This window comes from Solanum stenotomum, chromosome 7, assembly GCF_019186545.1.
Source record: "Solanum stenotomum isolate F172 chromosome 7, ASM1918654v1, whole genome shotgun sequence".
Classification (NCBI taxonomy): Eukaryota; Viridiplantae; Streptophyta; class Magnoliopsida; order Solanales; family Solanaceae; genus Solanum; species Solanum stenotomum.
The window spans coordinates 60663184-60679418 of NC_064288.1; the positions used below are offsets into that span (position 1 = coordinate 60663184).

At 28.1% G+C, this 16235-nt stretch overlaps 1 protein-coding gene and 1 pseudogene across 2 annotated transcripts; one reads left to right on the plus strand and one right to left on the minus strand.

Annotated features, from left to right (window-relative positions):
* The first annotated feature begins 5720 nt into the window (after positions 1-5720).
* On the plus strand, positions 5721-10748 carry LOC125870421 (uncharacterized). Of its 2 annotated transcripts, XM_049550856.1 has the most exons (4): positions 5721-5801; positions 6683-6835; positions 10327-10479; positions 10569-10748. In XM_049550856.1, the coding sequence occupies exons 1-4, from the start codon at positions 5721-5723 to the stop codon at positions 10641-10643; spliced, it is 462 nt and encodes a 153-aa protein (XP_049406813.1). In that variant the 3' UTR covers positions 10644-10748. The 2 variants fall into 2 exon arrangements, 1 of the variants encoding a protein (XP_049406813.1); XR_007446890.1 differs by lacking the exons at positions 5721-5801; positions 6683-6835; positions 10569-10748 and adding an exon at positions 9978-10058.
* A 981-nt stretch (positions 10749-11729) lies between these two features.
* Positions 11730-12289, minus strand: LOC125870116 (uncharacterized; annotated as a pseudogene).
* Between the last annotated feature and the right edge of the window lie 3946 nt (positions 12290-16235).

Sequence of the window (16235 nt, forward strand, 5' to 3'; positions counted from 1 at the left end):
CGAGCCATTTTAATTTATGGTAGCAAATTAATAACTTTAGGTAATAAATATATATTATGATTAATTGTTTTCTACTATCGATCGGAAATGAATATTTTTTGCTTACAACAACAAATCTTGAAATTCTATTTCCTTTTCTACAAATAAATAAATATAACTTAGATGAAATAAATAAGCCCCAATACAAATTTGTTTTTTTTTGTTTTGTCACAATTGCAAATTATATTATAATGTCAAAAAATAAATTAGCCTTTGAAGATCATGATACTTCCATTCCTACATGTGATGAATCTTTGTTACGTTTTCGATCTGTTTCTAAGTCATGGAATATTATAATATGCGACAAACACTTCAAGAAAGCACTGTGACCACTCCAATGTTTTGGGACGTGAAAAATGGTTGTTACAAATAGTTGATACTAATGCATTCGAGTTTATACACTTGGAAAATCCCCAAGTTGTCATAGAATGGCAATTGTCACCTAGGACAAAGAATTCTCAAGTGTTATGCTCTCATATGATGGATTGCTACTATTAGTGACACGTATGGCTTACAAGACGTTTGTTTTATGGAATCCATCAACTAGACAACAAAAAACCCTTGAATGTTCATATTTGGACAATTCCACATGTCCTTGTGCTAGTGGATTGTGTTACGATTCTGCAACTTATGACTACAAGGTAATATTGATTTATAAGTCATTTTATGTTGTTTGCTCTACGAATAGAAATATTTGGAGAAAGAAAACAACTCTTTCTATATTAGAGCAAAGTATTATTTCTAGTTGTTCTGGATCAAAATTTTGTAGTATAGGAATCAATAATGAGGATTGTGTATATTGGTGTCGAGATCATAAAAAATTATGTCGATCCTTTAATATAATAACACATCTACAATCATATATTTTGATGTGAAGTTGGACGAATTCAAGGAGCTTCCTCCACCGAATTTTGTAGGAAAAAGTAGTGATCATTTGTATCGTTTGTCTACTCTGAAAGGTCATCTTATTTTATATGGTGGAAAAAACTTTGATTTGAAATCGGACATCTGGATGATGGAACAAGATGGATCGAAATGGTCGAACCTTTGCAACATAATATCAGCTTCTTGTGATGATTATGTAAGACATTGTTATAAGCTTTTGTGTTGGACCAAGAATGATGAACTTATCTTTTATGAACCATTGGATCATGTATTTTATATCTATGATATTAAACAAAAACAATTAGTTAAGAAAATAATATCTAATTATCGCAAGAATATGTATAGTTTCGTAAATTCAATATGTTTGGATAGCTTATGTTTTCCTAGACTTAATTAATGTCAAGAAGATTAGTCTATAGTTTTTTTTTTTCTTTTAAATAAGTTTTGTAATATTTATTTCTTAGTATTCATATTGTTTCAAGTCTATTATTAAATAAACTATCCTTGAATGTTCATATTTGAACTACTCCACACAACCTTCGACTAGACAATAGAAACTTTTTTCGTGTGTGCTTAAATGTTTATTATGTAGGTTACTTTTTTAATTATATGTATTTGCTTCAAAAAATTATAAAACCCTATACTTATTTCAATTTAGGTTGGTATGTATACTTAAAAAGGATAAAATATTTTATATAATTAATTTAACTACCTATATATTAGACGTTTGAATAAAACACATACAATTTTTCGTTCTTCAAAATTTATACCGATGTGTTCAGATGCTCAATTGGAACAAACCAAAAATAAATAAAACAAATTTTAGTTCAATTTGTATATATATATATATATATATATAAATCTTTTTCCTCAATAACAATAAATATTTCTCTACCAATACAAGATAAGAGTAAGATTGTGTACACACCATCCTTTTCAAACCTCACTCATGGATCATGCTAAATATGTCNGTGTGTGCTTAAATGTTTATTATGTAGATAAGTTAAATATTAAAATATGTTATTTTTTTAATTATATGTATTTGCCTCAATAAATTATAAAACCCTATACTTATTTCAATTGAGGTTGGTATGTATACTTAAAAAGGATAAAATATTTTATATAATTAATTTAACTACCTATATATTAGATGTTTGAATAAAACACACACAATTTTTCCTTCTTCAAAATTGATACCGATGAGTTCAAATGCTCAATTGGAACAAACCAAAAATAAATAAAACAAATTTTAGTTCAAGTTGTATATATAATCTTTTTCCTCAATAACAATAAATATTTCCCTATCGATACAAGATAAAAGTAAGATTGCGTACACACTATTCTTCTCAAACCTCACTCGTGGATCATGCTAAGTATGTCATTATTGTTATGGTCCTTTTTGAAATAATTATATACTCATAGGATTTGAAACCTTGCAAAAAAAATAAAATATATATACATATATTAGAGTTTTTAGAGTTTAACTACCAACATTAGTGGAAGGAAAGAATACCAACTCGTATTAATTTATGGTAGTAAAATAATAGCTTTAGTAATTAATATATATCATAATTAGCTATTTTCCTCTATTTAATTGGAAAGGAATCCTTTTTGCTTACAACTAATCTTGAAATTATATTTCCTTTTCTATACATAATTCATAAAAATAAATTTATTTTTTTAAAAAAAAAAACTAAAAGTATTTTGGGACGTAGAAAAAATTAATTTCCCTCTCCTCTCCATTAACGGATTTGTTTTTCCTTTTCTACATATAAATAAATATAACTTAGATGTAAATAAATAAACCCTAATACATATCTGTTTTTATTTTGTTCTGCCACAATTGCAAATTATATTATAATGTCAAATAATAAATTAGCCTTCGAAGATCATGATACTTCTTCGATTATTCCCAATGATGACATCCTATTTTGCATACTTATAAGGTTGCCTGTCAAATTTTTGTTACGATATCGATCTGTTTGTAAGTTATGGAATGCTATGATAGGCGACAAACACTTCAAGAAAGTGTATCGCGATCACTCCAAAGTTTTGGGACGTGAAAAGATGTTGTTACAAAAAGTTGATACTAATGAATTAGAGTTTATACACTTGAAAAATAACCAAGTTGTCATAGAATTGCAACGGTCTCCTATGATGAATAATTCTCAAGTGTTATGCTCATACGATGGATTGCTACTATTAGTAACATGTATGGCTTACAAGACGTTTGTTTTATGGAATCCATCGACTAAACAACAAAAAACCCTTGAATGTTCATATTTATCCAAGTCCACGTGTCCTTGTACTAGTGGATTGTGTTACGATTCTACAACTGATGACTACAAGGTAATATTGATTTATACATCATTTTATGTTGTTTGCTCTACGAATAGAAATTTTTGGAGAAAGAAAACAACTCTTTCTTTATTAGAGCAAAGTATCCTTTCTAGTTGTTCTCGATCAGATTTTTGTAATACAGGAATCAGCATTGAGGGTTGTGTATATTGGTGTCGAAATCATAAAGAATTTTGTCGATCCTTTAATAACACATCTACAATTATATATTTTGACGTGAAGTCGGACGAATTCAAGGAGCTTCCCACACCAGATTTTGTAGTTAAAAGTAGTGAATCGTATCGTTTGTCTACTTTGAAAGGTCATCTTATTTTATATGGTGGAAAAAACTTTGATTTTAAATTGGACATCTGAATCAAGGAACAAGATGGATCGAAATGGTCGAAATTTTGCAACATAGCATTACCTTCTTGTGATAATTATTTAAGGCATTGTTATAAGCTTTTGTGGTGCACAAAGAATGGTGAAATTATTCTTCATAAAGCATGGCATCATGAATTATATATCTATAATCCTAAACAAAAACAATTAGTGAAGACAACCATATGCAATTATTACAGCAATAATATGTATAGTCTTGTAAATTATACATATTTGGATACTTTATGTTTTCCTAGACTATAGTTTTTTCTATTATTTTTTATTTTTTAAGTTTTGTAATATTCTTATTTCTTAGTATTCCTACTGTTTCAAGTTTATTTTCTTAATATTTTGCAAATGTATTTATTACGCATGATACGTAAATATGTCCTTTAACTTGGCTTCAACTGATATTTATATCCTCTAATTTTGGGGTGAGCACAAGTAGACAGTTAAATTTGTATAAAATTAAACAAGTAAACTCACACTCTATGTGGCATAATATACGTAAGACATCATGTAGGATACAAATTATTATTGTTATGAGATGTCTATAATTATTTGACTGTGAATTTAATTATTATTGTTATTGAACAAATTTGAAATTTGTAGTTACTAGAAATCATAAATTATAGTAGTTTGAATTGCTAAAACATTCATTTCACCATTGAGTTTTCCATTTGAGAAAAAACCACTTTTTTAAAGATAAAATCCAAAAATGATATTCATATATGAATAATTCACAAAAATAACACAACTCTAGCATTTGTAGCTTCCAACAAGTTAATAATTTTTTTTAAAAAAAAATCAACTCATCAGAATTTTAAACACTTAAAATATGTCACTTTTTTTAAATGATATCCATCTAATCTTAATAATTTGTAAAATCTCAAGTCTATTCCAATTGAGATTTGATTGTATAATTAAACGATATATATATATTAGACGTTTGAAAATACACACTTTTCAAAAAACAAAATATATCAAAAGTATTAAATAATAACACTTTATTATGAATTCAGATGCTCAACGACAAAAATAATTGAAACAACTCCAATTTATATAATCATTTTCCTACTTTTGAAGATTTGATATATTTTATATTCATATTTTTGGATTACTTTACTCTGTAGAAACTTTTTTCCCTCTGTAGTAATTATTTCCAAACAGAGCAATAGTTGAACTAGCTAGTTAAATAAAAGCTTTGGAATATTACTTTTTAAAGTTATCTGAAAGGATTTGATATGGTTTTGTTTTATGAATTTTTTCTGCATAAATTTATACCTCAGTAGCAAATCTTTCTAAACATAGAAAAAGTTAAACCACTAGCTGGCTAATTAAATTGATATTTTTTTTTATGGATTTTTTGTGCATAAATGTTTTTTTGAAGCATCTCCTTTTCTTGTTACTAACGCTCTCGAAAGAGATGTTGATGAAATTAACGCTTTCGAAAGAGATGTTGATGGAACTGTTTCATATACGTCATTTTCCTTTTATATGGATGATCCTTAATTATAAATAAAATCTTTTTGATTTGAGGAAAAAAAACGGATTGTTATTTTTCGAAGGACTCTTTTTAGAAATTATTACCATGTAACATCTCTATTATGAACGAAACCAATTTATACCTGGGGTTCATCTAAACCTCCTTAATTCGATGGAAAATGATATTATATATACATGGTTAAAATTATTTTTTATGTATGTAGAGTAGATGTTGAATTTCCATTATCTAATTTCTATGTTTACTTCTTCGTCTTAGTAAAATTTTTGACTCCATCACTAATCTGAGAATATAATTATGATTGTTATTGTCCTTTTTGAATAACGGAAATACTTATTATTCCACCATTAACGTATGGATAGTTGTTTCTAATAAATTGAACTACTTTTTTTGCTTTGCTTGTGCCTCTAGATAATAGACAAACATGGAAAGAATAACTTTTGTACTTTTTATGACCTTACATTTACTTCACTCTTGTTTTATTTTTTGTCATCTCTCTTAATATTTTCTTCCAATTGTAATTATTTTTCTTCACTTAATTCACTCTCTATTTTCCCCCCCAAAAAGTTTTAAAATGGAAGGAAATAAGAGAAACAAGAGGCCATTTGAAGAGCCAAGTGACAAAAACCATATAAATCTCAAAATTAAATCTCAGGTTAGTTCCTCATTTCACTCTTTAGAGTTACTATATATCCGATAAATTTAGTACATTGTTTTAGAAGGTTCTAATGACTATAGATCGAACTTATTCAATATGTGTACGTGTGTTGGGCGTAACCATCCCTATATATATATAAATTACAAATCTTTGCCCCGCCTCTTTGTGTGTATTAACTTGTTTACCGTAGTATGCTTTGGACTACATTTTTGCCCTTTTTGTTCCTTTACTAATTCATCGTCTTAAAATATTTGTCATGTTTTGCTTTTCGTATTTCAAACTTATATAAATTTCCATCAACATTTAAGATGTAGTATTTAGCCAAATCGACATTAGAATAGCAAAATGTAGTATTTATTTTTGTATAGTTTTTAACTATTAAAATTTTAAATTTTAAAAAATTGAATCAACCTAATCAAATTTAACTCTGCAAAATAGTCAAATTGACTCTCGAAAAGTAAAACATGACAATAGTTTAAAAGCAGAGGGAATATTTTATTTCCTTGTTCAAACAACACTGGTTTTTTGTTAAATAATCATGAAAGCTTTGATTAAATGTCTCTACTATTACTATATTACTTCATTTGTTTCAATTTGGTTGTTCTATTTTAACTTGATACAGTTTAAGAAAGTAAAATGACTTTTAAATTTTGTGATTTCAAATTAAAGATATTTCAAATATACTAAAATGTCCTTTTAACTTTGTGGTCTTAAACATGTTATATTGAAAGCTGAAATAAAAAAATTGTTAAAAAAGACATTTTTTTAAAACTACAAATATTTTTCAACATCATTGTGAATTACATTTCTAATCTTCGAATTTTTTAAATTTTAAAGTAATATTATTTTTTTTAATGTTTTTTTATTTTTGGTTGTAGGATGGTACATTTATGTACTACAAAGTTAAGCCTACTTCAATAATGAAGAGGATATTCATGTCATACTCTGAGAGGAAGCAAATCCTAAATTACAAAACAGTTCGATTTCTCTACAATGGCAATCGCGTTTCACCAAGAAGTACTGTAAATCAAGTAAGATATAATTTTTCGTTACATAGATCAATTTAATTATATCGCAATAGCCTTTGTGTTTAACTTTTCTAATATATTTTTTTGCGTATTTATTGGATTTTATGAAGCTTGGATTAGAAGATGGTGATGAAATTGATGCTATGTTGGATCAAGAAGGAGGAGGTTTTGCACATTGAGTAATGAAGAAATATCACACATGAATATGTTGCACTTCCCTATTTTATGTTAAGCTATGTATTTTGTTGTTTTGTTAATGGCTAACGTCTATTCGTCTTGTTTCATGATCTAAAAGTTTAATTCTTCGATATATGTATTGTCATCATATGAATTAATATAACATTTCGAAGAAGTCAGACGAAATAGTTCATCAGCATTCATCACCTAAAAAATTTGGTTTCAAAAGCTCTTTGAGTTCATTTAATTTCATGTCAAAAGTATATAATCGTAAAATTTCTATGTACTAATTGGTGAATTAAACAACACGTCCACCAACCATATTAAACATCTATCTATTAAATAACATGCCTACCATCCTTAATTAAATATCTCTATCTATTACTCCCACCGTCTCATTTTATGTCACTTTTTTCATTTTGCACTTGCATTAAGAAATGAGATAATTTTACCCTTATGCCCTTATTTAATGTTTTCTTAAGACAACTTTATAATAAATGATGAATATGTTAGATTTCAAAAATATAAATGCATTTGGATGACTATTTAAATTTTAGAGTTTATTTTTGGAGCCAAATTTTTTAACCAATTGATCCAAAATTTTAAAAAAATCAAGTTTTTTCCACCTCAATTTTCCTATATATTTTGTGTAAAATGTTTTTTTTTTTTATATTTTTATATATAAATTCTTAAAGCAAACATGACCTTTGAACTTTTTGAAATGTCATCTTCCTTGATAAAATTTGTTGAAGCTTCAACTTTCAAGATTATTTTTGAATTTTTTTTTCATCTTTTATTTTTAATTTGTTTGTTGATTTTTTTTTCAAAATCAGATTTTATAGAATAAGTAGTGAATAAACAAAGTAGTTAATTAATGAATGAAGTACTCTCCCAATGAAATTAACTACTTGTAGATTTCCTAGGTTAGTCAAAGTAAATACATTTTCAAGATTAATTAATTAATCTATCAAGGGTATAATGGGCAAAATATGGTAATTTATGCATTAATTTTATAAAATGACATATATTGTGGTCCAGCTATTTTTAAAAAGGAATGACATATAAAATGGGACAGGGGGATTAAACAACATGTCCACCAACCATATTAAATAAACTTATCTATCTATTAAACAACAGGCCCACCAATCATATTAACTATGTCTATTAAACAGCATACGCGCCATTCAGAGTTTATCGGGAAGAAATTGTTCGTAGAATGTGGGAAGATTATTATATACAAAAGAATAGTTTGTTACTATCTTCTCCGAAAAAGTTCAAGTTTTAATTTGAGTGATAAAATTGAGAGGAAAAAAGAACAATTTATTTTAAATAGGTTATAAGTATAATTGAATCAACGACAAGTTTGAGAATGCGATTAATGTATTGTTCTTGCCTATATTGTTAAATTTTTATTGTTGATTGTTATCAATGACTCCCACCGTTCCTTTTTATATGTCATCCCTTTCTNGTTGCACTTCCCTATTTTATGTTAAGCTATGTATTTTGTTGTTTTGTTAATGGCTAACGTCTATTCGTCTTGTTTCATGATCTAAAAGTTTAATTCTTCGATATTATAACATTTCGAAGAAGTCAAACGAAATAGTTCATCAACATTCATCACCTATAAAATTTGGTTTCAAAATTAAAGCTCTTTGAGTTCATTTAATTTCATGTCAAAAGTATATAATCGTAAAATTTCTATGTACTAATTGGTGAATTAAACAACACGTCCACCAACCATATTAAACATCTATCTATTAAAAAACATGCCTACCAACCTTAATTAAATATCTCTATCTATTACTAAACAACATGTCCACCAACCATATTAAATAAACATATCTATCTATTAAACAACATGCCCAACGACCATATTAACTATGTCTATTAAACAACATACGAGCCATTCAGAATTTATCGGGAAGAGATTGTTCGAATGTGGAAAGATTATTATATAAAAGAATAGTTTGTTATTATCTCCTTCGAAAAAATTCAAGTTTTAATTTGAGTGACAAAATTGAGAGGAAAAAAGAACAATTTATTTTTAATGAATTATAATTACAATTGAATCAATGACATGTTTGAGTATGAAATTAACGTATTGTTCTTGCCTATATTGTTAAATTTTTATTGTTGATTGCTATCAATGACTCCCACCGTTCCTTTTTATATGTCATCCCTTTCTATAACTAGTTAGACCATAATACTTATCATTTTATTAAATCAATACATAAATTACCATATTCTTCCCATTATACCCTTGGTAGAGTAGTTAATTAGTCTTAAAAATATATATTTTGACCAACCTAGAAAATCTATAAGTAATTAATATTCATTGGAGTACTTCATACATTAACTTCTTTTTCCATTCACTATCTTATAAAATTTGATTTTGAAAATGAAATATCAACAAACAAATTAAACATTTTTACACAAATGTATAGGAAAATTGAGGTGGGAAAAATTTAATTTTTTAAATTTTTTGGATCAATTGGTGAAAAAAATTGGTTCCAAAAATAAACTCAAAATTTAAATAGTCATCCAAATGCATTTTAATTTTTGAATTAAGAAAACATTAAATAAGAGTAGAAGGTTAACGTTACTTAATTTTCTTATGCGAATGCAAATTAAAAAGGTGACATATAAAAAAGAACGGAAGGGGTATGTTATAAGGTTATATTTTAATATTTTTTGGGTAGTTTTGTTTGGACTAGTTAACCAAATTTTGTATATTTTTTTGTTATTTTATTTAATTTATGTTCACTACACTATTATTTTTATTTATGTGCGGTCTTTTTTCTTTCAACACTTTGAGCAATAATTAGTAAAAGTTGCATGAAAATGGAAATTATACAGAAAACAGAATAAAGCAGTATCTATACTAATACTTACTAGCTAATGAGGACAAAAGGGTACACTTTATTACTTTATCTTTAAATTACACCAATTATTTGTATCTTTTATTATTTCTCAATTTTTTCCAAGAAAATTGAAGAAAAAAATGGCAGAAGGATCAAGAAAATTCATAAAGCTCAAAATCAAAGCTCAGGTTCATCATTTCATACTTTTTTTTTGTATTATTGTGAGTTATATACTTATAGATATACACTTCTTAATCGGCGTACGTTCAATCCTCTTCAGACTCCGAGAGAACATGAGCCATATATTTGTTGTTGCATAAATGCACTTTTAGTCTTTGAAATTGTTTTATACTTTTATATGTTTTCTCCTTTCCTAATTAAATTGTTTTAAAATATGTACGTTCTATCTTATTCAGACTTCGAGTTTACATGGGCTATATTTTTCTTTTTTTGTAGGATGATACAATTCTTCATTTCAAAGTGAATCCCAGTACAATTATGAAGGATATATTCATGTCATACAGTTCAAAAAAACAAATGATGAACTATAAAGTATTTCGATTTTTCTTTGATGGCAAACGTCTTTCTCCAAAGAAGACCGTAAATGAAGTAAGATTTTAATTTGCATAATTTAATTTACTTTAATTTATCGTTGACTTAAAAATTACATAAATTTATTTTGTGTATGTTTTATGAAGCTTGGATTAAAAAACGGTGATGAAATCGATGCTATGATTCATCAATATGGAGGAGGATCTGCATGTAACTATTAATGAAGCAGCATATCACACATGAAAATGTTGCACTTTTCTAATTAGGCTACTTTTAGTTATCTTGTAAACTTGACATAGTTTATTTGGTCAAATTGATAAATTAAGATTTGGAATTTGACTCTTTAAAATCTTAAATTTTAATGTGTGATTGTTTGTCTATTTGTAACCTTAATAGTTTCTTGGTATTCGACTCTTTAGATTGATTATGGTGATTTTTTCACATTTTGAAAAGGAATTTCGTTATTATTAGTGCAGTTAATTAAAATCATATACAATTTTATTTATTTTTTGGTAAATAAGGATATAATATATATTACTACATTACATTCATACAGGGAATGGGAGCCGTAGGCTCAATTCGTTTTGTTTATAGTCTTTATAAGCTTAAGTTCACTAACTCCGAGTTCTTAAAGTAATATTTGTGTGTACATACATACTAATATTGTTACCCACTTTGAAACAACTTCAAACATGTGGTTCGAACAAAATGTCTCAAGTTTTATATGACTGAAGTTCAAGCATATATGACTTAAGATTTCAGGCATACGAACTTCATTTACTTAAAGCTGAAGTTCAACTATTTTTACCTTAACTTCGTTCGGAAATGCATCAACTTTAAGCCAAAAAAAAGGTAGACGTGCAAACATTTTAAAAAATTGTCCAAATATACAGGGTACCCGTGAAATACTATGTATGATCTTTGCTCGATAAATACTGAAACTCATTATGAAATGACTATGAATACTCTGCAGTGTACATGTAGGTTGACTTCACACATAGAGCCTTTATTTTTTATGTTTGATCTATTCTAGTGCTTACCATATAATAGGTAGACAGAATGGATAGAGTGCTTCCCATATAACATGTAGATAGAATGGATAAAGTGCTTCCCATATAACATCAATTCCTTTGACCGGTCCTTTCAAGGTTCCAGTTCTTTTGAATTGCAACCCAGGTAGACAGAATGGATATAATGCTTACAACATATAGACATATTGGATATAGTGCTTACCATATAACAGGTAGACAAAATGATGTTCAGACAAAATAAAAATTACATCTGCGATACAAAAATTCATAGTCTTTTCAAACGCCACCTAGTTTAGGACATTTTGATGCTCCAGCTCCAGATGGCTCTGCTCCTGCTCCTATTCCAAATGGACGAGCAAGAGAATAACCAAGTTAAAACAAAAAACTATAAAAGAATCATAAAGAAGACAAAAAACATGAAGTCCTAACTAATTACCTTGCTCTTCAACTTTGACTATTAGCATATGTCTCGGACCAAGTTTTTTCCATTGAAACCACAAATCAATCATGGTTGATTCCTTAAAATACTTGCCAACAGAGGGCCAATATATATGCATTACTTTTTTGCTTTTATTATACAGCAATCATGGCGCACTACCGATCATGCTTTTTAGTTTTGTACTGTGCAGTGTAACAGGTAGGCTCATGCTTGAAAACAGAGGAGAATGCGCATATGAGGAAGGAGGACTTCGTTTCATGAAGTCTGGTATGTTATCATGTGGAACAGTAAGCAGCTGTTGTGAATTTTCTGAATTGACCAGCTTGCTGAACCATAGAACAACTTCGTGGACGGCTTCAAACAGATTCTCATCAACTACTTGCCAAAGTCCTGGATGCCATCATATACAATTCTTTACAAACTATTCACAAAGGACATTGCGAGTAATAGTTATTATTAATTTTTCATCATTCCCTTATCCAAACGTCAATGTTTTGCTATAGATTTTAATATCATATAAATCAATATAGCTTTTCTTGGAGAAGTCTACTGATAATATTGGAGATTTTTATTTATAAATTTTGATTCTAAAATAGATCTAATTAGGTGGTTCATTTCTACTTACTAAGTGGTTAATTTTTTATTTCATTGACCAAAATACACTATCTTCACATATGGACTTTCATGTATTCCATATTAATTAACATAGGAATATCACACCATATGATTTATAAATTATACAATGTCTTAATAGAACTAAATTATCATATAAGTGAAAAGTTGGAACATGTTGGAATCTCTTTAGACGAAACTTTGTTTATCCCATGGTAATTTAAGAATTTTTCAGTCTAAAAATCAAATACATTTGTGGATGACTTAAAGTAAGGCCACTAAAACATCTTTCATAGGCAGTGATTTTTATTTTTATATATAACTAGTCAATAGTATCTGTTTATAATTTTGTATCTAAAAAGTAAGTATTTTATTATATAACTTGAAAAAAGATTTTTCAAATTAATAAAATATAAGTTATTTATTTCAATATAATATGTTGGATACTATATTTTAAAAAATTATTAATAGATAATAAATTATAAGTAATTTAATTTAGAGTTCTAAAATATCAAAAAGTTCTAATATCATTAACTAAAAACTTTTTTTTAAAAAAAAAAACTATATAAGAAATATGTTTCATTCTCGTTCCTAATGCCATGACTTTATAAGAAAATGATAAAACTTTTTGAAATATTTTGGGAGTAGGAAATACAAATAACTATTAGTACTTTATTTTTTTTTATTTTTTAATTAGTGTTTGTCATCGATTTTAGGGTCTGATAAATTCAAAAGTAACTATATATTCATGTGACACTAACATAATATGCTCGAACTTCGATTTTAGGATTTGATTAATTAAAAAATAACTCTATGTCCATGTGCACTCTAACCTAATATGCTCGAGCTTCAAACTTTTAAATTTGAATAAAAGTTTGAATTTCTCATAGGAATAAAAGTTTGAATTCCTTGAAGAGTGTATTTGGTATAGATGAGAAAAAAACTGAAAAATGTTTTTTATTTTTACATATTTGGTTGGACAAATTTTTTTAAAAAATATATTTTATTAGGAAAATAAATTCTTTAAAATAATTCTGTATTTATTGTAACCATCCAATGCCCCAACTTGACCATTCCACACCGTACTCTTCATTGTACTCTTCATGAGTAAAAAAACAGATTGAAAACATATTCCATATTCGTACTCTTTTAGGGTGGGTGTTCGGTATTTGGTTCGGCATTATTAAATTTTCAATTTGATAATTGATAGTTAAAAGTAGATATTAAATATCAAAGTTTTAAACTTTGGTTTAGTAATTCGGTAATCAGTAAATTCAATTTTGTTTAGTATGGTATTCGGTAATAATGTAGTTTGCAACAAATTTTAAACATATGGAAAATAAATCAACCACACAAATAAAATATGAAGAAACATAACTTTATTGATAAATATGTGGGTACAATTTTGTTTCTCCCTTAATTCTACTCTCCATTCGATTTATCCATGATTCGAGGGCCGTTAGTGGCGTATTTCTGAAACTAGGATGATTTAGATTTGACCTTTTTATGAATATTTCATGACTTTTGTGGAATATTCGAGATATTTGAGATGCATTTTCAAGGGAATATAGTACCCTTTATATAGATATGAACGGTTTAGGGTTGAGTAGTCTCCAAGAATTCTAATTGGAACTGAACACACCTTTTAGAATCCCAACTCAAATTGAACACGCTTGTAGAGTCCTACAAAATTTCAAAGTCTACAAATGTATTGAAGTTGTAGCTGATTGTATTACAAAGTTAATACTATTTCTTCCATCAATTTTATTTTATTATGTGGAGGCACGATATAATAGAAGACCAATAAGTAAGAAGACAACCAAAAGAAAAACAAATTGATACAACCAAAAGAAAAACAAATTGATACAACTAAAAGACATGTATTTGGGTTGTTTATGTTTATTCTTTAACTTTACCTTTATTAAGTAAAATAATTCGGTATTCGGAAAATACCAAATATCAAATGGTACTAATGTACCATACCAAATCCAAACCCGAATTCCATAATTCTAAAATTTTACTCCCGAATACCATACTGAATACCCAATTACCGAATACCAAATAAGAACTTATAACGGGATCTCAAAAAATAAGTATTTTTTGCTGGGCCTTGATCCTTTTTTTAGGTTCATTAAGCTTCTTATTAGTTGGAACTTCCAGTTATCTTGGTAGAAATTTTTTATCTTTTTTTCCGCCTCAGCAAATCATTTTTTTTCCACAAGGAATAGTGATGTCTTTCTACGGAATTGCGGGTCTCTTTATTAGCTCTTATTTGTGGTGCACAATTTCCTAGAATGCAGGTAGTGGTTATGATCAATTCAATAGGAAGGAATAGTCTGTATTTTTCGTTGGGGATTTCTGGAAAAAAATCGCCGCATATTCCTCTGATTCCATATAAAAGATATTCAGTCTGTTAGAAATTACCGAATACCAAATAACAAAAAATATTGATTCGATTTTCGGTACTTCATGCTTCTTCATGAGCATGAGTTGAAAACAGATTGAAAACATCATATAAAGAGGTGAATTGTAATGCTAAACCTAATGTTCAAATATTATATTTCCAACATGATTGCAATCTTTAAACTAAAAACAAACTCAATTTCATGAAATCCTTTAGTTCAACCTACCACTTCAATCTGCATCTGCATCTGCTCAGCTGAGTCTCTTTTTGTTCTTTTTCTGCTCAGCTGAGTCTCTTTCTCTTTCTCTTTCTCTCGATTTTCGGAAAATATAAACTCTCCGAAAATATTGGAACCATATAACATCGCAAATTGTTGAACATATTAATTTGATTAACGAATCGATGTCGTTCCAAATCATAGATGGCACAATATTGAGACTCAGCCGTTCTGATGTGAAAGAAAATTTCATCATGATTCGTTGCATAGACCAAAATCACACTATTCTTTACAAATGGACCGCACAAGACATAATGTATGCATGTAATAGTTAATAATAATTTCCATTCGTGTTGTTCCATTATCCAAACGTCAAATGTTTTGCTCGAGATTATACCACCAAATAAACCCACGCAACCTTTCAAAGAAGTCAATCTATACAATTGATTGTTTTCACGTATAAAATTTGGTTTTGGGAGCTCCTTCAGTTCACCTGATTTCACGTCAAAGTATATAATCTTAGAATTTCGACCTACTAACTGGTGAATTTTCCATTCTATTGACCAGAACACACGATTTTCTGTGCTTATTCCCGGACTGCAATCCCATGATCTTACATTCAGTTCTTTCACATGAACACTTGATTTCTTCTCCCAACTATTCCTAATTAGGCTATAAACAGCGTAAAACGATCTATAGATCAATATAATTTTGTAGTCATCCGCGTAAGAATCGTAACAAAATCCACATGCATGTGGAGTTGTGCAGCTATAAGTTTTCACATATGGACATTCATATATTCCATATTCGTTACTATATGGATTCCATAAAGCAAACGATTTATAACCTAGATGACTTTTTAATAGAACCATACCATCACATGAGCCCAAAGTTGGAACATGTTGGAATCTCTTTAAAGGAAACTTTTGTCTTACCAATATAACTTGTGGATTTTCGAAGGGTCGAAACTCGTACACACTATCAATCGTTGCAAACAAAAACGACTTTTTGGAACTCGACAATGATTTGGATCGATCATGGTGAACTTTTCTGAATATTTTGTCACCGATTATACTTTTCCATGACTTAGAAACACATTGAAAACGTATC